Source organism: Pteronotus mesoamericanus, unplaced genomic scaffold, assembly GCF_021234165.1.
Source record: "Pteronotus mesoamericanus isolate MK-2021 breed Mesoamerican mustached bat unplaced genomic scaffold, CSHL_Meso_final contig_94, whole genome shotgun sequence".
Classification (NCBI taxonomy): Eukaryota; Metazoa; Chordata; class Mammalia; order Chiroptera; family Mormoopidae; genus Pteronotus; species Pteronotus mesoamericanus.
This window is the reverse complement of record NW_026555285.1, coordinates 41,447,374-41,471,302: the sequence shown is the minus strand read 5'-3', so window position 1 is coordinate 41,471,302 and position 23,929 is coordinate 41,447,374. Positions and strand designations below refer to the sequence as shown.

Genomic DNA, 23,929 nt, shown 5'->3' with positions numbered 1-23,929 from the left:
AAGATCTCTGGCAGAACACCCAAATGAAGGGTCAGTAAGGAAGAAATATCCAAGTGTAACGTCTCACAAAACACTCCATAACTAGCACCTTTAATAAAAAGGTAATCTACTAAATGTCACAATACTCCTACAGTTCTTGCTTTTGTTTTTTTGGTTTTCATTTTTTTAATATAAGGTCATAGTCATCTGTGCCTCATGGGAGCGATCAAAATTGGATTAACAGACTTCTACTGTATGTTGAAGATCGCTTACAATAAAATCAGAATGAGAAAGGGAAATTGTCTGAGAGGACCATTGAGCCAGGTAATAGATTCAGTCTAATATATTCCCACAGCAGGAACCAAATTAAAATGTAGATGGAATTCTAATATAGTCCAACTGGAAAGACTTGCTCCAGTTTCTTATAGAAGCTTGTTTGTTGTTTGCAAACAGCTAATCCTGAAGACACAAAATTGGTTATATTAATTATTTTAGACACTACTATATGTATAAACATGTAAGTTAAAATAGCATCAAGGTCATAGTGCTTGAGATAAAAAGAGCAAAACATCCATAAATTAGAACCATTCTCTTACCTGAAGGAAGTCATAAAATAGTATTTGCACAATTCAGAATAATGCAGACAATTTTGGTGGATCAAAATCATGGACTTAATTCAATATGCCTTCCAATGGCATCTAAATTTTTCCTGAGAACAAAGCAGCATGAAATCTATTACTTTCCATCTACCTTCTCCCATCCAATTCTTCTCCCCACTTCCTTTCCCAGCTGAGCTGTGATATCACTATCAGTCTAAGGCCCTTTGTAAGGAAAAGAAGCTTTCATCAGTAATGAGGACTTTTATGTAACTACTCCAGGACTGGTTTGACAGAGATGGAGGGATCAGGCCTTAGAGAGAGCTGTCTGAAGAAACTCATTGTGTTATTTAGTTAGAAAGAGAGAGCGGGGAGAGAAGACTTGAAAGAAAAAAAGAAGGCACGTTCATGGATAATACACTAAAAGGAAAAGCTTACAATCACAATCATACCATCTGATAGCTGCAACTTAATAAAACAGATGAAAAAAGTTAACATAAAGGCAGACTTCAAACCGTAAGATATTTATTTTCAGGAGAGATGAATCAGAATTCTTTTTTTTATTGTATTTATTTTTATTTTTTTACAGAGAGGGGAAGGGAGGGATGGGGAGACAAACATCAATATGTGGTTGCCTCTCGTGTGCCCCGCACTGGGGACCTGGCCTGCAACCCAGGCATGTGCCCTGACTGGGAATCAAACCATTGACCCTTTGATTTGCAGCCTGGCACACTGTCCACTGAGCCACAGCAGCCAGGTGAATTCTTATATAAGTTGACTTGCTGAATGCAGTCAACAAGAAGAGGGGAAAACTGTTTTTAAATTTCTAAATAGAAAAAATATATATGATAACCTCGAATTTGAGTGAACTTTTTCACGAGGAGAATTTGCTATTTGAAATAACTTTGTAAAACTGATAATGATTCTAGCCATTACAAAATGAAATATTGAATTGGAGAGATTATTGACTACATTTTTTAATTAAAATGTAATAATATTAGAAAAGAGTAGAACGTGGCGAGGCATATCTTAAAATGTTTTGAATCCTATTTGTACTGGTTTCCTGGGGCTGCGGCAACAAAGCACCACCCAACACAACAGGTGACTTACCCAACGGAGATCTGTTGTCTCACCTCATGAAATCTGGAGATCCTGACGTGACATGGGTGGCTCCTTCTGTGGACTGTGGCGGAGACTCTGTCCCGTGCACCTCCCCTCGCTTCCGGCAGGCTCGGGACCCCCTTGGCTTGCAGCTAGTGTTCGCCCATGTGCACATCGCTCCCTTTGTCCAAGCTCTCCTTTTTTATAAAGACATCAGTGCTACAAACCTCATCCTCTTTCTTCCTGTCTTCACCCTACCTTATGTTCCTCAAGTCTACCCATGCCACTTTGTATGGCTCCAGCTGATTATCCCTAATGATACTCAACATTCCATAATACATGGTCGGCCTATTTTCCTTACTTTCCCCTTCATTCGACACCCAGGTTGTCTCAACTCCCAGCTATTACAACAAACACCACAATTAACATGCTTGTTCGTGTCCCTAAATGGTCTTTAAAAACTTTTCCAATATAAATAACCAGTAGAGGGATCAGAAAAGAGAAGCACATTTTTTAACCAAGTGCTATCAAATTGCTTTCCAGAATAGCCGCACAAGTGTGGACTACCAATTATCAAATAGAGCCTTAATTTGCACTCAAAATATAGGATCTCATTAAAATAACAAATACACTAAATATATTTAGTAAGTGTTGCCAAATATATAATTTAATTTGAATCTACTTTGAAGGTTTGTAATAAAAACAAATTAAGCAGTTGGCCTTGGTTTCTTCAAGTATTGCCCGGGGACCACAGCTAAAAACTAAGCCCATTAAACTCAGACTTTAAAGACCAGAACAGGAGCGGAGCACTCATTGCTCCTGCTTGAGCTAATGGACATCCCTGCCCGTCTCTTTGACCCTTTTCACAAGTCATACTTCCCAGAGAACGGAAATGCCCACCGCTTTCCAGGCTGCCTTTCCTTGAGTAAAGAGGAAAACCTCTAAAAATGCCTTGCACACAAGCAGTAACAGCATGGTACGTTATCAGACAGTGACATAATTTTATCAATCAATAATTAGCAACATTTAGACCAAAACAAAAATTATCGTAATGAACAGTTGGTCCCAAAGTAGCTCAACGAAATCTTAGATGAACTTTTTTTGCCATATTCTACCAATGAGAAAACCTTTCCCGTTGCTCTGAAGGCTATGCATCTATTTATTTATTTATTTACTCCATGCTATACTGAAGGGACCAACTTGAAGTTAAGGGTTCTATTTAATAGCTCACGAATGTGAAACCTACAGGCTTGGTTTTGTTCAGATATCAACATAAACTGTAAACATCCCTGAATATGGTAAGAATGAATCAGTGATACCAAGAATTGAAAGTCTGTCATATATGAAGATATTCTCATTTGGAGAAGGATGCTAACAACATGAAGGTTTCCATGAAGCCACTGAATAATTCCTTATGGACTCGGTCCCTTTGCATTATTCTGTTAGGTAAACCTCAGATCTCTGTGTTCATATTAGAGTCTGCTCCAGTGAGAGTCGAAACATATCAATCTAATACCACTTAAAGAAATGAGAAATTTCATTTGATTACCTTTTGGGTAGTAGAAAACCCTGCTTTAAAATTTACTAATTATTATAATTCACCAAATAATTTTTCTCAATGGCTCACCTTCCCCAATAGAGAGAGCATGTTTGGCCATAACCCAAACACTTGCAACATGACTTTCGACAGCCCTATCAGGAGCAGTGATCCGAGGCAGCGTCTGGGAGGTTGATCCAAGGCCCTGCTCCACCTGGCCACAAGAGCACTTCTGACAATGTGACACCTGACTTTATACAATTTCCCACAGTGCACTTACAGAAACACCATTAGACAATTTGTACACTGAAATGTTTTGCTGCCAATCAAATATTAGGAAAAATATATATACACCATGAATACAAGAAGAAGAATAGCTAACATATATCCCGAGCGCTTATTATGTGCCAACCACCAAGCTAGTTTCTTTATTACCTCGATCAATTCTCATTAATTGCAGCCTAGAAAAAAGTGCTGTTATTATCCATTCTGCAAGCAAGGAAAATGAGGTCCAGCTAGCAAATCGTGAGACGGGTTTCAAACTCAGACCCCCTGACTCCAGGACCTTTGTTCTTAAACTCTTATGTGGCTGTCTGTCCAATCACACCAGCAAAGGTTTCCCACAACCAAGGCCAGTGTTTGTTCTGTTATGGAGTATCTTCCATGTGTTTCTACTTACAGAAAAAAAAATGAATGTGTCCCAAGTTAACATTCAAGCCTAGTTTATACCCTGAGGAGAGGTAGTCAAACAAATAGTACAAGAGAACAATATCCTTTAAGGTGCAAAAGTTCAATTATCTTTGTTTATATAAAAGTTAGCCCACAGGCAGAATTACCCTGGAACAAAATAAGTGCAGCATAGCTATCCAACAATTACCCTTTATTTACTATTATAACTCTCTGGATCTCGAGATGCCATTTCAAGCCCTTTGCCTTCTGCATAAAAACTATAACATATATATTCCATTTATTGCTCGTTATATTTTATGCTAAAAGCATAGAGATATGCATGGATAATTTCCCATCATGAACAGCTACATTGAGGAATGGCTATAAAATTTAAGTCCTCTGTTTGTCTGAGGAAAGAGAAGTATCTTATTTCCCATTATATCTCGCCACTTTAGCAATTAAATATTATGGGCAATGGTTTAATATTTTCATTTTAATCTGTTCTTCCCCCAGGGTGTAGGAAAAAAAAGCTTAACTATTAAGAATGTTTCCACATTTTTAATAAACTATTTCTTAAGTTACAGTAAATTATTATATCATTTAAAAATTTTAAAGTTGCCCTGGCTGGTGTGACTCAGTGGATTGAGCACTGGCCTGTGAACCAAAGGGTTTCCAGTTCGATTCCCAGTCAGGGCACATGCCTGGGTTGTAGGCCAGGTCCTTGGTAGAGGGGCACACGAGAGGCAACCACACATTGATATTTTTCTCTCCTTTTCCCTCCTTTCCCCTCTCTCTAAAAATAAACAGATAAAATCTTTTTAAAACTTTGGTTTAAGTTGACAATACCACTAGTTACATGAACTGCAAGTATTGCTTATTAGATTAAGACAATAGATTAAAAGATATTGAAATGATTAGTAACTATTGATATTGTTTTATAAACAGAACTTAGGTCATTTTTTATTCATATGAAAATAGTAAATGTGTTAATGATGTTACAAGAACACCATCAAGATTGCAAAATTGAGTCCCATGAGCCTTACCTCATAACAGAACCTTATTTGCTACGTGGGTTATGACTAATAATTTCATTTTCAATTTTATGCAACTGTGTTATATCTTTTAAAATTAAAATAAGCTTAAAATAAGTTTCTTATATACAAACTCATGATTTTGACCATAATCACTATTATGTAACTTTATTCAACATTGTCTCATTACATGCTATCTCCCATCAAGTCTCCAAGCTTGTTTACAAATTTCATGCAAGTTGACTTTATTTATTTATGTGTTATAGCTCTAAAATGCCCTTCACTTTTAAATTATGCTAAAAATCGATATGCTTCATTGTGTACAATCATGAGTTATTCCATCAAAATTTTATTTTTGCATTATTTATGTATGCTATTATAGAAACGACATCTCTACCACTTTACAGAACCAAATCATAGGAAGAAGCTGGAAGTCTCTTCCAGATCACTATCCATCTAACCCCGTGCCAAAGATTAGCCTCTGCCAATTCACGTGTGGCACAGATTGTGGGGAAGCTCCTTGGGTGTTTGCCTATCTGCAAACTCATCAAGTTGTATATCTCAACTATGTAAAGCTTTCGTATGTCAATGGTACCCCAATAAAGTGGTTTAAAACAAACAAGCAAACAAAAAGATTAGCTGCCATCAGATAATCAATGAACGCCCCTGTCATACCCACCAATTTCCCTCTTTCACTGAGAGTTTTAGAAACAGGTGGCAATTTGTCTCACTCCAACTCCACCAACAGACTCAGAGATTCCAATATCCGTGTAGAAACCCATCCTACGCCCTCGGCGTCTTGGACTCCCCTCCACTACAGCCGGGCACTTCATCCGCAGACACACCTTTGGGATATTTTACCACATCTGCCCCCTCTGGGCCGCACTTCCTGTCCTGCTACGCCCAGGGCCCCCTGATTCTAGTACAGGGGAGGGCAGAAGTAGGTTTACAGCTGCGAGGATGAGAAACACACAGCTTATTCTTGTATTACTGCTCAATAATTACTGTATTATTTTCCAAACGAATCACTGTAAACCTAATCTGGCCTATCCCTGTATACCCACAATCTGCCCACGTCTCACCACCTGCACTGGCACCACCCAGACCTAAGATACCATGATGCCTCTTCTGGATATAACCACCTCCTACCTGGGCTCCCTAGGCCCACCCGGGCCCTCTACGGAATGGCTGTGCCTGCCCCTCAGCAACTAGATAGAGTCCTTTTTTCTTTATGGTTGCTCCGTCACAGTGGTCCCAATTTTTCCTCCGTTGCTCTCCACTGAGTCTTTTCTCTTTCTTTTAAATCATGCCACACCTACAGCAAAAACTTGTTCCTGAGTAAAGTGTAAGAGGCCCCACATGATCTGCCCCTGGCTGCCTCGAGGATGGTCTTTCCAAACCTCCCCCCACCATATCACCCACTGTGCTCCAGCGTACTTGCCTCTTTGCTACTCCTTGCCTTACATCTGAGGCACTCTCCTACCTTAGAGCTACACCCTCTGCCTAGAATGCTTTTCACCCAGACACCCACAAAGCCAGCCCTTCCCTTTCTTCAAACCTTTGCTCCAATGCTAACTTTTCCCTCACTATCCAATTTAAAATTGCAGCCCCTCGCTAAGCCCAGTCCCCTCCCCCGGCCCTGTGCTACATTTTCCCAAAGTGTTTAATGTCCTAAATCATGTCTGTATTTGTTCATTTATTATCTACCTTTTCTGGCTGAAATGCGAACTTGGAGCATAGGGATTTTGATTGCATTCACTGAAGCATACCAAGTGTTTAAAACAATGCTGGCACGTAAAGGTTGCCCCCATGAGTGGTTGCTGCCTGAGCGAATGAGTCTCCCCTCACCGCGCTCACCTGTGAATGTGCACAACTCTAATTGAACCTTTTCCCTGGACGAAAACTAAAAAGGTCTAAAATATTAAAACAGCCATATCATTACTCATACTAGTTTTACTCTTAATTAATTGTCTCCAATGGTGGCCTTCTAAATAAATATTAGTTCATTTCCTTTCCCATTTCCCACAAGAGCTATTTTAAAACTTCACCACCAGTCCTGGCCAATGTAGCTGAGCTGACCGGAGCATCATCCGGTAAACTGAAAGGTCACGGGTTTGATTTCTGGTCAGGACACATGTCTAGGTTGCAGGTTTGGTAGCTGGTGGGGGTGTGCGTGAGGGGTTTCCATCCCTCTCTCCCTCCACCCTTCCCCTTTCTCTAAAAATCAATAAGCGGGCCCTTGGGAGAGGATAAAAAAAAAAAAAAAAAAAACTTCACTACCATACAATACACTTCCTGTTCTCTTTCATGCCATTCCCTAGAGGTGCAGGGCTCACTATCTCTAAGCACATTGCCACTGAGGGGGTTCACCTCCTGGACACTGGGGTTCTAACAATAAGGCAGACCATGCAGCACATGCCACACAACAGCCACGTTGAGGTGTAACTTCACATTTCATGATAAACCACTACTTAAGACATAATATGTAAAGGATGAAAACAAATACCGTATTTAGTTTTAGAATAATTGTTAAAATATTTTCAGTATCATTATTTTATCTGTCCTGTAAAAATAATTAACTTGATCTTTAAATCACAGTATTAACCATTTTATATAAAATGTTGTAGGGCCTTAAAATTCATTAAAATGTAAGCTCTAAAAACACTGCCAATGCTGGGTTTTCTTACCGAATTAGTTTCACTGAATACTTAGTGGGGATAAGTCACCCTTCCTAAAACAGAGTGAGGCAGAAGTAGTTTTACAGTTGTCAATATACAAAACAGAATTTATTCTTTTAGTATTATTTATTACTATTGCATTAATTTCCACATGAACTATAAACCTGCTTTCACCCTGCCCTGTATGTTGACACAAAAACAACCGTAAAGCAAATGACCTATCAGAAGATGGTAAGTGCATCAGGATGTATTTCAACAAAATTTGTTTATAAAATTTATCATCATAATAGAAAAATCTCTTAAATAAAGGTATATTTTGGATCCTGTAGAAATTCCCAGTTGACTTCAATGACCTATTACTGCTTTCGATACGACTTTGTTTCAGTTTCAGGTGTACATCATAGTCCTTAGACTATCACGTGCTTTACAAAGTGACTGCCCTGATATTTCAAATACCCACCTGGTATGGTACATAGTCAGTATAATGTTACTGACTATATTCCTTACGCTGTACTTGACATGCCCATGACGGCTTTATAACCAATCTGTACTTCTCGATCTCTTCGCCTGTTCCACCCCGCCCTCCAACCCCACTGCTGCCATTAACCATCAAGTCTGTTGATTATTTCTTTCAGAAGTAAGTATTTCTAAGATAAGGTCTGTTCTAAAAGTTACTAATAATTACTAATTTTCACGGATTACAAATGTTGCCAACATTAACATTTTAAAATACAAAATGGACTCAGTTTAAAAAATACTAGAAAAAAGATTACGTAGCTTGTCTACATTTTATAAAATATCACTGTGTTTTGTATATACGTTCGATTTGGGAAATTCATTGCTCCCACATATCTGGTAGATAATAGGATGATCAAAAAGCACTCAATTTAGAGAGTAGAATGCGGTGGGGAAATGGGGAGATGTTGGGCAAAAGGTCAAACTTCCAGTTAGAAGGTAAATAATTTCTGGGGATAAAATGTCCAGTAGGTGGTTATAGTTAACAATACTGTATTATATGTTGACAGTTGCTAAGAGAATAGATCTTAATCACAAAAAAAGGTAATTTTGTGACATGATGGAGGTGTTAGCTACCCATTTGGTGGTCATCATATCACAATACATAAGTGTATCCATTCAATATTAGGTACACCTTAAATTTACACAATAGCATCACAATGTTATATATCTATTATGTCACTAAAACTGAGATTTTAAAAATAAAAAGATTTTTAATACTAAAATAAAAAGGGGACACAGTTTAATTCACCCTCAGAGCCACGTTCCTATAATAAAAGTTAAAAAAAAAAAGGCCTAAGAGGACATTAGCTCAGCACGTGGGGAGGAAGGGAGAGTAGTGCCCAGGAAGCAGGGGACACAAGGACCAGAGAGAACACGGGAGGATGTGAGCTTTATGGATGGACAGTGGAGGGAACGCTGGACAGTTCTTGCAAACATAGAAATCACTGTTCAACTTAAATTTATTTGTGATTTTCAGATTTTATCTTCCTTTATAACCACCACCTCATAAAATGTATTTTAATACATCTTAGGTTAACACACGTGCATGTATGTGCATTTCATAGAAATAGTAAATCAATTTTTTTCCTATCACATATTGAATTAATGTGATAGGAAAGAGATAAAAGGAAATGAAAAAAGCAGGGATGCAGAGGCAGGCCACATGACGGCAAGCCATGGGGATGTGTAGAAAACTTGTGAAAACCTTGGATTTTTGCAGAATATGGGAATAAATTTGAATTATTTAAGCTAAAAGTTTAAGATGTGGCAACAGAAAAAAAAATAAATACGTACAAAACACCTACAACATGGTACATATCTTCTAAGTCAGAGATTTTTTTCATGGCACACATAAACTGCAGTATTTTGCCCCATGTTTTTAGCCCAAACTTTAAAAAAAATCCTTCAATTTAATTTTTTATTTATGTATATTTAGAAACAAAACCGATCATCATATTCCAGGATATTATTGTGCACATGGATATCGTTACTGCTTTCTAGAGTTACACTTTTAATGCATAAGCATAAATAAAAGAATTAAAAGCACTTATATAGATACAGAATTAGTACTACCCAGGTGTAATGCACATCCTTATTTTTCCCTAAAAAATCTGGGCAAAAAAGTGTGCATTATACATAGGTAGTACTAATTCTGTAAATACGGTAATTACCGTATTTCTTCAGCACAGCAAATAATATGTATTTTCCCAATCTGACAGGAAAAAAAAAACAGGTATAATTTTTATTCATTCACACCAGACAGCTATTGCTGTGTTGGCTGTTGTCATATTTTTTATTTGACAGTCTAAGGGAAAAGAGGTCAGTGCCCCTGACTAAATAGTCAGGTACTGCATGTTTTAAAAATTCTTGCAGCACAGCAGTTGAAAATTGATGCTCTAAGTGTATATACAGGTTCATGGCATGTATTCATAAGGGAAAATAAAGAACACACAAAATGAAGAACAGTTTGTGAAAAAATATTCAGATTCCTTAATAACAGGGAACCACATATTTTGAAAACAAGATACATTTCATATCAGTTCAGCAAATGTTTTAAAATTCTGACAACACTGATAGTTGGGCAGCGTGTGGAACAATGACAAAGCATACCAACTTACCAGCTGTTTGTGGGAGTTTAAACTGGTTCAGCTTCTTAGAAGAGCGATTCAGCAATACCTAGTGAAGTTGACACTATTCATAGCCTATAAGCTACTATTTCACTTCTATGTATAAATCCTAGACAAGTGTGCTCATGGAGACATGAACAAGAATGTTCACTGCAGCATTTTAAGAGCTAAAATAAGCTGGGAATTTATCCAAAGGAGAATGAACAAATGCCACGTATCTATAAAAAATGTATAAATCAATTTACATGGATGAATAAGAGATAGATAAAGGAAGAGACAAACCTCAAAAACACAGCTAGTTTTAAACTCCCACATGTCTTGTCCTTTACTCAAAGCATAGGAAGAGACTCAGGGGAAAGATACAGGGGTGTAGAAGCCTAACTGGTACATACAAAATAGACAGGGGAATGCTAAGAACTGTATAGGACATGGAGAAGACAAAGAACTTATATGCACAGCCCATGGACATGAACTAAGGGGGTGGGGGGATTGCTAGAGGGAAGGTGGGTACCAGGCGGTGGGGTCCAAGGGGGAAGAACTGGGACAACAATAAAATATACTTTAAAAAAAAAGAATCATCCCATTTGATTATTTTTGCAAAAATAAGATTAAACTACTATAAAGATAAAATTATAATCTGATTAAATGTCAACTCTTCTAGTCAATGAATGTGACGTGCTCACAGTGAAAAAATTGAACTGAAAATGTGTTTAATATAAAATCAAGAAAAAAATGTTTAACCTATTATGAATGGGTTACTATGTTTTCTAGGTGATAGTGCCATGACAATATGTGATATTATCATAAGCTATCATCAGTCAGAATTAGAACAACGAAAAGTGTACTTCTTAAAGTTCACAAAAGAAATTTTGCAAAGTAAACCCAATGTTCAGTCTATACATAGTATTTTCCACTCTAGGTAATGCTTCATGCAAAGCAAGCTTTATTTCTGGCTGAAAAGTAATTTAAGCCCCTGCAACTTTTATCTAGACTATAACGAAGTTACCCATTTTCATAATTAATAGCAGACTGCTGACACAGACGCAAAAGAAACAATTTTTAACATTTCAGAGATAAAGAACAGTTGGATAAAGACCGATTGCATAGCTGTGGTAGGAGATAGCGCAGTAAACCAGGCCTATAACTGAGGGAGAAAGAACAGTCATCACATTTGGAATACCACTGGCAGAAACACTATCGTGTGCCCCTTTCTAGTTCATAAAATCAATAAACAGATGTCAGCATACTAGAAGTCTGAAGGAGTCAATAAAAATAAAACAGATTATCATTGGGACACTCTACAGTCCAAGCACCTGACAGTGCTGGCACATAGTAGGTGTTTCACAAATATATGCACTGCACCAATGGGGAAATAAAGAAAAGAAAAAAGATGCAGGCAGGGAGAGAGGAAATTTGTCATTTTATTTCAGAACCATCCTCCTGCTAAGTACCACTCAGTCCTTCATTTACTCATGCAGTTCATTTAATTACATTTACTGAGTATCTGCTCCAGGTGCTAGAGAGAAAGGAAAACAAACAAGTCTCACCATAGCCGGCATAAGGCTACCTGTTCTCTTACCGTTGAACTTTAGGTCAGATAATTCTCAGCGTTAGAAATAGCATTATTCTTTTATCCTTCCACATAATGCTCTTTGAATGAATAATTTTAATTATCCACCTCTGTGAACAAAGATTCATGTATCCCATGCTTAATATACCATTTATATGAATCTATTTACTCTCCTATACATTAATATAGTCAAATATTCACTACACCCTTGTGTCTTTGACTTTGTGTACATACACACACACATTTCAAACCAGTTTCACGGTAGCTGTACACTAGCTATATACTTTACAGTAGCTAGTATCCATTAGTGTAAAGGAGGATAATCCATTTACTATATTTTCATTCTTCATCTATCTGTTTGTAAAAGATATTTAATTTTGAACATATTCCTATATTTCATTAAAATAGGAATGCATTTTTTAAATTCCTAAGTCTAGCATTTCAACCCAAGAGGACAAGCTTGTTAATCTTTCAAATCCATACAACCAAAAAATGAAAATTTAATTAGCCAAGAGTATAAAATCATAAATAAAAACATTAAATCCTTCCTGTGCTAAGTATCATTTCTCATGCTGCCTTTTGTAAAAATGTAGAAAACTTGACTTCCAGAATAAAGTCTTAGTATCCACCATATACTTTAGAAATATGTGTGCTATTTGAAGATGAAAGAAATAGGGAAAGGTATATCTCAAAAGAAACATACAATTTCTTAACCTTATCTTCCCAGTTAAAATACACACACAAGCCTCCAGCAGCGTTCTCCCATATGTTCCTTCATTTTATTTTCGAAAGTGATGCTAAAAATTTTGTGTGGTGTTAAATTTTAAAAACTAATGTATTGTCTTATTTGAGTGGAGATATTTAAAAACTGACAAAATCTGAAAGCTGGATAAGAGTTGCTTTTTTACAGTAGGTTATACATTCTCTGTCAACCTCCATTATTTCTTCATGAGTCACACGATACTGTAGTCTAGACATAAGATATTTATAAAGAATATTTTCAAAATATTTTTAAAGCTGGCAACCCTCATTCATAGTAAAACAGATGAAGGGAAACAAATTCTTTCACATTATCTCAGGCTGCTCTGCTTTAATCATGAACATTAAGCCCCTGAAAATGAACAACAGTTGTCATCTGTACTGTGACAAAGCCAGCGTCTCTCTGCAAACAGCACTTACTCATGCACAGCAACAGACACAGGGATATCAGCGTGTGCCTTTTATCTTATAAAACACTCCATGCTGTGTGAGTGACTACACTTAGGATATATTGAAGTCCCAGGTCATAATTATGGGCCCTTCCAAAATAGGTTTCTGTTCTGTTGTTCTGTTTATTTTAAGGAAATATGACTTAAAAACACCAATAAATTCCTTAAAAGAAAAAGATGGTATGAAGAACAAGACCAATAAAATAGCATTGGTCCAGTCAAGATAGCATAAAATATATTTTTTAAAAATGGAGTCACTCATGTCAATCAAGATGGCTTCCAGTCAGCCCTGACACTTTGGTTCAAGAGGAAAACTATGTAAGTCACACGGGACACATCTGGCAGGGAGACACATCTAAGATATATGCACATATGATCAGAACAGCCATGTCTGCAAAGCAGGACCACCCACAGATGGGCTCCAACCAAAATTCCTCACTTTCCATCAGGGGTGCCAAGACACTTACCAAGAGGCTCTGAAGGGTGGAGTACCCCAATTCCAAGGTATAACTGGGGCAGGCCCCAGACCACTGCTGAGACAGCCAAGCTCCACACACCAGAGCGCTGCTCCACGCCACACTGATCTCCCTTGGCATCGGCCGCGGAGGCTCTGCCCTGCTAGATTGGGGACTTTGTCTGCCCTGCTGCCCGCCTGGCTCTGCAGACCCTTCCTTGCAAGATGCTAACGACTCCCTTGCCCACCATGCTGTCTGCTGGACCTGCAGGTCGAGACCCTGGGACCCAGGTTCATTATCCTCCATTGATTATTCTGTGTGTGCCCTTTATATTTCTCCTAGATTCTCAGAGTGTGAGTAGGATATTAATATATGTTGATGTTCTACTTTGAGTGGAACTGCATTCAATAAAAGCTGAGTGAATAGCATAGTTCCTGTGTGTGACTCTTGCCGATTCCTTGGTACCAGGTTGCTCAGTAAGAACCTAGCCAAGCAGTTCCCTGGACGACTTATAAGAAAAACTATATCATGAATATACACTCATGACAGATGAACAGTTGTCCCAGCAGGCTGATTCCAACCCCCATGCTGAATCCCAGAGCTGAATGTGGACTGTACTTTGGATAACCTTGTGTCTTCCAGCTCCAGTTGCCAGCACTGTTGCCTCTCTCCCCTGAAAAGTCCCTTCATCTTATAAAAATATGGGGCCCACTAAGTCCATAGACCAAGTGATTATCCCCATCAGCAAAATCTAAAGAGTTACTTCACAAACATGTTTTCACAGGCATCCAAAGACCCATGAGAGAAGAGTCCTTACTGTATCCTAGTCCAAAGTCTTTCAGAACCCAGAATACAACTTAAACAACAATAAAACAAATTAATATTGCAGAAGTAGAAGGCATAAGGAAATCTTTCAAAGTCAAAAGATCCAATGCAGCAAATACACTTACATCATTTGAGAAGTGAATTGATTTCCCCATTACATTTCTCTCAATCAGACTTGTTTCCCAATAAAATGTGTTTGGCTTCTTTCTTCTTAGAAAAATAAAGACTTTTAATTGTTTTCAGATATTCTGACTGCACAAAAACTAGATGGAGGACATTTTACTTATTGATAAAATGGCCCCTGCTCAGTTATCATACAGTAAATGTGATTTCTAAAACTGCTTTTAGCATATATATTTAGACTTGGTTTCCTGGAAATGAGACTAAAGTTTCTTGTTCTATTCATTAAATTAAAAACAGACATTCTTCTTATAAAAAAATTTGTTCCAGCAAAGATAGGCTTTGGGCAAATTTCTTCTAAATGTGTCTTGCCATCTCATCATTCTTGAATAAAACTCAGCAGTCCACAAAAGGGCAAAACAATAATTGATTATAACAAATCATATTTAAGAAAGCCCCTACCATTTTCATTTTTATTAATATTTAAATAAATATCAAGATTTCAACTGCTAAATATAGCACATACAATTTATTAAACAGAAAAAATGAAATTTACATAAAATTACCTGGTATTCTGGTACACAAACACAAACCCATATATTTCTAGTACTTAGGTAGTTATCACCAAACTTACAATATCACAAAAATTTTTCATCAGCCTAATCACATCTTAAATAATAAATAATAATTAAATAATAATAATAATTCAGGGTTTGTGTTTTTTCCCAGTCTTTTGAGCTTAATTTGCTCTATCTTAATTTACCCAAGAATATGTGAAAAATCTGTTACAGTATCTTTTAAGACAGAAGAAATGTTCAATTAACATTCAGTGAATGCCTATGTGTTAGAAACTGCTGGCACTTTCTTTCAGTTGCATAGTTAACACTGTTATCCAAAAAAATTAGTTTGCTTTGTCATGACCCTATTGAGTCATATATTCTTACTTGGAGGGATTTGGTTTTCATATTAAAAGAGAAGAAATCATGATGAAGCTTTCCCATTTAATGATCTTTAAAGTCTCCCAAATCCAAGTTGATGATTTTTAATTCCTTTAAATTTACTTTTCAATTACAGCTGGCATTCAATATATATTAATTTCAGGTGCACAACATAGTGATTGAATGGTTAATAACTTACAAAGTGATTAACTGATAAGCCTAGTACCCATTGGACACTATACACAGTCATAACATTACTGACTCTCTTCCCTAGGCTGTACTTTATATCCCATGACTATTTTTATAACTGGTAGTTTGTACTTCTTGATCCCTTTCACCTTTTTCACACATCACCCAACGCCCCCGTACCATCTGGCGATCATCAATTTGTTCTCTGTATCTATGAGCTTATGTCCATTTTGGTCATTTATTTTGTTTTTCAGATTCCACATAGAAGTCACATCATATGTTATTTGTCTTTCTCTGACTTATTTCACTTAGTGTAATACTCCCTAAGTCAATCTATGTCATCACAAATAGTAAGATTTCATTCTATTTTATAGCTAATATTCCTCTTCTTTATCCAGTCATCTATTGATGGGCACTTAGGCTGCTTCCATATCTTGACTATTGTAAATAACACTGCAATGAACATAGGGGTGCGTATATCTTTCTGAATTCGTGTTTAGGATTTCTTTGGATAACTACCCAGAAGTGGAATTGCTGAGTCATATGGCAGCTCTATTTTTAATTTGTTGAGGAACCTCTATACTATTTTCCATAGTGGCTGTACCAATTTACAAATCTACCAACAGTGCATGAGGGCTCCCTTTTCTCCATATCCTCACCAATGTCTGCAAATCAATTAGTATGGTATAACACATAAATAAAATGAAGGGTAAAAATCAAATAATCTCTCACTGGATACAGAAAAAGCATTTGACAAAATCCAACACTATCTATGATAAAAACTCTCAGCAAAATGGATAGATTGGAAACATCCTCAACATAATAAAGACCACCTATGACAAACCTACAGCCAGCATCACACTCAATGGCGAAAAGCTAAAAGCTTTTTCTTTAAGATCACGAACAAGACAAGGATGTCCACTTTCACCACTTTCATTCAACAAAGATTTAGAAGTTCTAGCCACAACAATCAGAAAGGAAATAAAAGGCATCCAAATTGGAAAGGAAGTAGTACAGCTGTCATTATTTGCAGGTGACATAATGCTGTATAGAGATAATCATAAAGATTCCACGAAAAAACTATTCAATTTGATAAATGGATTCAGAAAAGTAGAAGATACAAAATACTCAGAAATAAGTTGCATTTTTATTTGAAAGAGAAATTAAGAAAACAGTCTCATTATAATTGTATCAGAAAGATTAAAATACCTAGAAATAATTTTAACCAATGAGACAAAAGATCTGTTCTTGGAAAACTGTAAGACATTGAAGAAAGAAATTAAAAACACAAATAAAGGGAAGGATATACCATTCTCAGGGACAGGAAGCATTAACATCATTAAAATGCCCGTATTACTCAAAGCACTCTACAGGTTCAGTGCAATCCCTACCAAAGTAGCACCAGCATTTGTCACAGAACTAAATTAAGTTGATGTTTTCAGTCTTCTTCCACATGACTCTAACTCACCTTTTCAAGTATATGATCCACAATTCCCATCTACAACTCTTTTCCCTGGTCTACTTATCTCTAACATGTATTTCCATATTGTACATGCTATCATTTTCATGAGAAAAAAAATCATTACATAGTTGCCTGTGGGTTGGTAAAAGCCTTCTAATTCAGCCAGTACAAATCACAAGTCTTCGCTTAAAAGGCATATCAATATGTTCTCCTCCAACAATTGTATGTGATTAAATCTCATTACAGGAATAAGGTTGTTTTCTAACATACCTAAAAGAACCACTAAATTAATAACACCTTAAAATCTGGTATTTCACAATTTCTACAAAAAAACCCACAATTCATCATGAACTACATTTTACTTCAAATTTCATCCTGATTTATTGTATTCATCTTATTTAACAAGTATAGTTTTAAAAATTAATCAGCATTTTTTATTTAGTTCAGTATATAAACAAAGCACAAATTATTTAGATTAATATTAATACACTTATTAAAAAGGAATACTAACAGAAGTTGTGTTCTGTATTGAACAAAAGCAATAAATTTATTTGAAAAGCAGTATGATATAAATATTTTCATTCTAACCTACAGAATAGCTAACACATTATAAGAGGAAAATCAAATTAAGCTATTTTATTATAGTAATAAGGAATTTTATAGAGTAGATGACTGAAACAAGAAAACGATAATCTATTTTGCAATATGCCTTGTAATTTCATAACCCATTAATTTTATATCTGAACATATTGTTTGAATTAAGGTTGGGTTCTGGTCTTAGCTGATCCTTAAACATGTAATTAATAGTTCCTATATTAGTATTTATCAGACTTGTCTGCACATTGATATATCATACTAGTGTTCTTATGAAAACCACATGAGGTTGCAGGGAGAAAAATTTGACAAATATTTCTTCAAATCATATTTTTAAAAATAAATCTATAATTACACACTTAAAACAAAGAGATTTTACACTATAAAATACTTTAATGAAATCTAATAATTAGGTCTATTCATTTTGAAGTAAAACTAATATTGGGGGACCTGAAAGAACCTTTGAACGGCATATATTTCCAAGGACCAACACATTAATAAAACTGTTTCCCTAATCTCTCTCTCTCTCTCCAGACAGATAGATAGATAGATATCCACCTATCTCCCTGGGTGAGTTCAGAAACAATTTCTGAAGGTTCAAAAAAGCTAAAACCTCATTTTATACCAAAATCATATACAAAGACAAAGAAGAAAACCCAGCTAAGTTTACCAATATAATAACAGGCAAATTATATAACAAGGTTTGTCCTTAGTTTCAGAGCGCAAGATAAATTTACCTTGAAGAGCAGCTGCATTTCGAGAGATTAGAAACTTTAACATCGAGCTAGAGGCTTGAAGCGCCTGCTGCATGTCTTGGCGAGCTGCGATTTGATATCTCTCCTCCATCTTCCTGGTGCAACAAGTAGGTTTTCTGGACGTGCACACCTGAAGGTCAGGTCCTAGAATACACATAACAGTCTTCAGAATGACTACCTGTTTATTTAACAGACTTTGCATATTGCATGTCAGGCATTAATGATCAGCACTGCCTATGAAGGGTTTGTGTTCTCTGTGAGGAACTGATTTACTAGATAAATTTAAAAATTTATCTATTGTCCATTAACCCAACCAAGACACAATATATTCTCAACCATTTACTCTTTGCTCTAATATTTTATTAACTTTTTGATCAAATATTAAGTATGCCCACTCAGTTAACTAATTACTATGAATTAGCAAATAGACTATATAATAGAAAACTAGTTAAATATTATGTAAGTACACAGTTAAATCAAGAAAATGTTATTTTTGCTTATTTTACTAATTCAGCCAAAATTATTCACTGTAAATGTGGCATAGAGAAGTAAATGAGCCAAAACAATTGTTTTTCCCAAGGAAATAAAATTAAATTTTGTACATCAAAGGTAAAAAGAAAAATTCACCTGATTTCTCATTTTTACCATTATGTTTGTATTTCTTGTGGAACAAGTGATTATCAGCAAACATGATATGATGGGCGATAAAGACCCCCAAGGAGCCAACAATGGCACCCAAAATTCTACTCATCACCAACCTTGTTAGAGACAATTCCTATGACTTTGAGTGGTGGGTACACAAGCAATGTATAGATGGTGTGTCATAGAATGGTACACTCAAAACCTATATAACATTATTAACCAATGTAACCCAATAAATATACATTTTTTAAAAACACTTCAGTTTTATAACCATATTCAGAAAATTGTGAAGACACATATTTAGTGTGGCTCAGTGGGTTAGGGACAATCCCATAAACCAAAAACGTTGCTGGTTCAATTGCGGTCAGGGTACATGCTTAGGTTGCCAGCCGGGCCCCCAGCTGGGGGCATGTGAGAAGAAACCAATCACTGTTTCTCTGCATATATCGATGTTTCTGTCCCTCTCTTTCTATCTCCTTTTCCCTCTTTCTAAAAATAAATAAATATAATATTTTTAAAAAATGCATATGACATGAAAAGTAAAGTTTTTATGTATATGTAATAGCTGTGGTTAAAAAAAAAATGTTGCTAATATGATTAGCACCTCTCCTCCTGGATAGGGACCTAGGACAAGCACCTTTATACATAGCAGGTGTACTAGAGAATGGAGGAAAAGGTATGGATCATGCAGTGGCATATGCAAAGGATAATCCTGATGGGGCATCATGGTGAGGGTCCCACGGCACCCTAAGCCCACCCAGGCTTTATGTAAAGCTCAGGACAATTGTATTTACACGGTCTAATATAATCGTTATCCCCTTATGTCAGGGTTGGAAGAAGAGTTGCAGCCCTTGATCTCTAGGGAGTTTCACTGTTCCCACATCAGCTCTTCATTGACTAGTTTTATATCAGCAAATATAAAATATGCATGTGTACACACAGAACACACATAAATACATATACATAATAGCCATCTTCTAAACTCTCCCTACTTCACACAGAGTTGGCCTCAGTACTTGCATTTCCAAAAGTTTTTTCTGAGTAAGGTCAAGGCATTTGAAATCACTCTGAGTTTCCTGCCAACATGGAACATCAAATTTTTTTTTAACGATTTCGACTTTAAGTTAGATAAATAACAACCAACAGCGTCTGAGCATTTCACAAAGGCTGAGACTCATAAAATATTTATGTGTGTCACAGTAGGTAACATTTTGGCAATTGTTTTTCATTTATCTTGCCTAAGGTTATACAAAAGCAAATTCCGCTTCAAACAGTAAAGTTGATTGAAAGGAAACAAAGTTATCTCTTCAACTTTACTCCTAAATGGAAAGATTGAGGAATTAGAGTTAAGAGAAGAATAACTATAGAAATTGGGTGAAAGAACCAATGAATAAATATTAAAGTATATAAACATATTTAGGATGGGAAAAGGTGCTAGGGAATAAAAATCAGGATGGTGATGATGATGATAGATCACTGCCACTATCTCTCCAGAATTCAAATACTTAACATCTTGTTAGACCACATCCCTGATCGTGACCTATAATGAGCCCCAAGTCGTGACCACTCCTTCCTTCTCTCCCGCTCGGCCCCATGGGAAGCGACATGGGCCACTACACTCTTCCCATCACACACCAGCCTTTTTTCGGTTCCTCGTATTCACCAAGTTCCGTCTCGCCACACAGCCATTCTCCACACTGTTCCATCTGCCTGGGACACTCTTATCCTACATGTGCTCACACACATGTGTGACAAACACCCTTCTTCCCCTCATTCACTCTCATCTATTTTCCTTTATATTGACACTCAGTCTTCCCAGGAGAACTTCTCCTAACCCCCCAGACAGCGCATGTGCCCTTGGGCTGCCTCATCGCCCTGCCCTGCCTTCCTCAGGGCTGCCACATTATGCTCCTTCATGTGATTGCTAACCAATTAGTTCCATCACCTATGCTGTAAGCTCCAAGTGGAGAAATTTTTATTCATTATCATATCCCAGTTAACCTAATACATAACACTCAATTTTCTTTGATTAAAGCAATAGTTGAGGATCTACTATTATGTATATATATTATGTCACTTAACCCTCATGTAAACTCTGATTTAGGGACCATCACTACCACATTTTCCACATGAGGAAATAGAGACATAGAGAAGCTCTGGGAACCGCTGAGTATCACACGCCTACACACTGTGGAACGGGGGACCTGGTGTTTGAGGGGATCCCCAAATGCCCTTCTTCACCATCACTCTACTGAGAGGCAAGAAAGAGCCATAAATCTATAAAATGGTTGGTCTATGGACATATCTGGCCATTTTCAATTCTTGTTTTGAAAGAAGTCATCTGTTGGTAAGTTGCCAGAAAATAAATTTTAGGTTAGGAACCATCCAAGAAATTTTATTCATAAATAAAATAGGCTAAAATACAAACTTATAGAGTTGCCTTTTTTGCACAAACTGAAATGGTGGAAGTACACTTAGAAAGATGCTACAAATTACCCTGGCTGCTACCCTACACACAGTGTGGGAGAGACACCATCCTATCTCAGCAGCTCTGAGTAAGTGTGGATAGCAATTTAGATGACTCAGAACAAACACATGCTTCAAGTTGATGAGAATCTGCACCGATTAATCCAGATTTTCATTTAGAACCTTGGAAACTGGTAATGACAACATAAAGCTAAACTCCAAAACAAATCAGGCCTATAATTCAAAGATTAGTTATGTTTAATAGGCACGACATTTCCAATAGTACCAACTATGAGGTATGCTTATGAAACTTAGTCTGGTTTGCAGTAGAGGGGAAAGTCCACAAGAAACTAGTTCCCTGCTTCTGGAATCTGTCTGAAAGACAGACAAGGTGAACTAAACATCCTCAGGGAAAGGACCGTGTCTTACACTTGGTTCACAGTATAACCACAAAGGATCTAAAAAGACGCTTGCTAACCAAAAGCCCAGGCTACATTTCGCCTGTTGCAAACAGAACAAGCATCCTAAGAAAGCAAAGCCAGATGGAATCCAAACAGATACTACACAATAACAAGACATTTTAAAAATGTTTCAGAGCCTGACTTCGAAGAACACGACACAACCGAGGATGCTATGAAACAGCAAGAGTACACAACCAAGGCTCAGAGGCAATGGCCATGTTTCTGAACAGTAAAATCAAACTCCACAAGAGTTAAAGCACTGAAAATAAATGAAATTAAAAATAAAACAGCAGGTTTCTGGCTGAAGGGGAACTCAGGCAGAATTGTGGGAGCTTTTCTCAATTTCTCACCAAGAAACAGCAACGCTGGTAAATCAATATGTCCTCCTTTCTGTTATCCAGCATAAGAAACTGGTATGGCCATCTACCTGTTTGTGCCGTTTTTAAATATGTTAAAACAAGGACATTGGCAGGGGGCATTTTGGAAAGATGGTAGCAGTAGCATAGTTTCCCTATCTCAGTCTCCATGTGAACCACATAGAATTATAAAATAAATCCAAGAAAGACAACAAACCTAGATGCCATAATACCTCAACAGCCTTCAAAGTATAAACAGGGTGGGGAAAAAAACACAGGTCTTCACAGTATCAGACTCTGCGCAGAAGGGAGAAAATAACGGAGTTGGGTAAAGTCTGAAGAACCCAAGGCCAGAAGAGCCCCAAAACAGACAACAGGAATTGGCAGGAAAGCACAGAGCGCTAACTTGAGAATAGCAGATGAAACCTGGAGGTTTTGCCTTCTTGATGAGTGAATGTATGCAAAGGACCTTTGATGGGAGGGAGGGAGGATGGGACGGAAGGAGGGAGGGAAGGAAGGAAGGAAGGAAGGAAGGAAGGAAGGAAGGAAGGAAGGAAGGAAGGAAGGAAGGAAGGAAGGAAGGAAGGAAGGAGCAGGAGCAATCCAGAACCCTGGAAATTTTCCAAACAGATTCAGCAGGCTCCTTTCCGGGGGAGAACTACACATAGAAAAGAAACTTCTGGAAGCGGAATCAAAATTCAACAGATGATGCATCTAAGGGACACAGAGAGAAAAGGTCCAGAAAAACATGGGAAGGGAAATAAATTCAGGAAATTTAAGAAAACAAACAGCCATACTTTGAAATATTACACAAAAACAATGGAAGAGAAAGCTCTATGAAGTTAGAAAAGCTAATCTGAAGCCTGTATCAATCTAAATTTTCAGAAAAAATAAGCTAACCTCACATAAAATAAACAACAAAATAAGAGGTCTAATCTCACACCAGTGGATTATGATAAAAAGAGAATGAGGAACAAAATATCCCTACAAAGAAGACATGCCAGAAAGATATGCCCACCCAAAAAAGATCAAAGATATAATCATACTATTTCAAAACAAGCTAAAAGATAATGACACAAAACATGAAAGAACAACATAAATCGAAGTTAGAAAATCTCAGATATGGAACTCAAAAAATAATTAAAGATGAAAGAAAAAAAATTTGAAATGAAGACTAAATGAGAAGAAACACAGGAGATGATCATACAAAGGTTATGCATTAAAAAAAATAGAAGATGGAAAGCAAGAAATGGTGAAAAATCAAAAAAGAATGAAAGGATTTGAAAGGCAGTGACAACAAATATAGTTAATGATGTAAGCCTCTGAAAAGGAAAACAGGACACATGCTAAAAACTATGTTTCATGTAAGTTGAAATAGTTGTGAGAATAATATGAAATTTACAACAAATACTTAATTATGCAGTATTCTATTTTATTTTCTAATTCTCTACTGTATCCTTGAAAATCAGGATTTTAAGTGTGGAAAAAAGGAGATACAGACATAAAGAAAAGGTTAAGCAAAACCCTGTGATTTGGAATTTGAAGTATCAATATCAAATTTTGAATTCACCTTCAAAAAATATGTATTTCCTAGCTTCACTGAAAAGGTCAAGAGACAACGACTAACCAGGGAGCCGAGAGCATTCCTCATG

The 23,929-nt window shown here is 36.8% G+C and overlaps 1 protein-coding gene across 1 annotated transcript in view; it reads right to left on the bottom strand.

Annotated features, from left to right (window-relative positions):
* The window catches only part of GPC5 (glypican 5), a 1,150,586-nt gene that overhangs the window by 1,102,030 nt on the left and 24,627 nt on the right, over positions 1–23,929 (bottom strand). Inside the window, exon 2 of the mRNA XM_054586471.1 lies at positions 18,335–18,496. Coding sequence (XP_054442446.1) covers positions 18,335–18,496 — 162 coding nt within the window. The remainder of the gene's footprint in view (positions 1–18,334; positions 18,497–23,929) is intronic.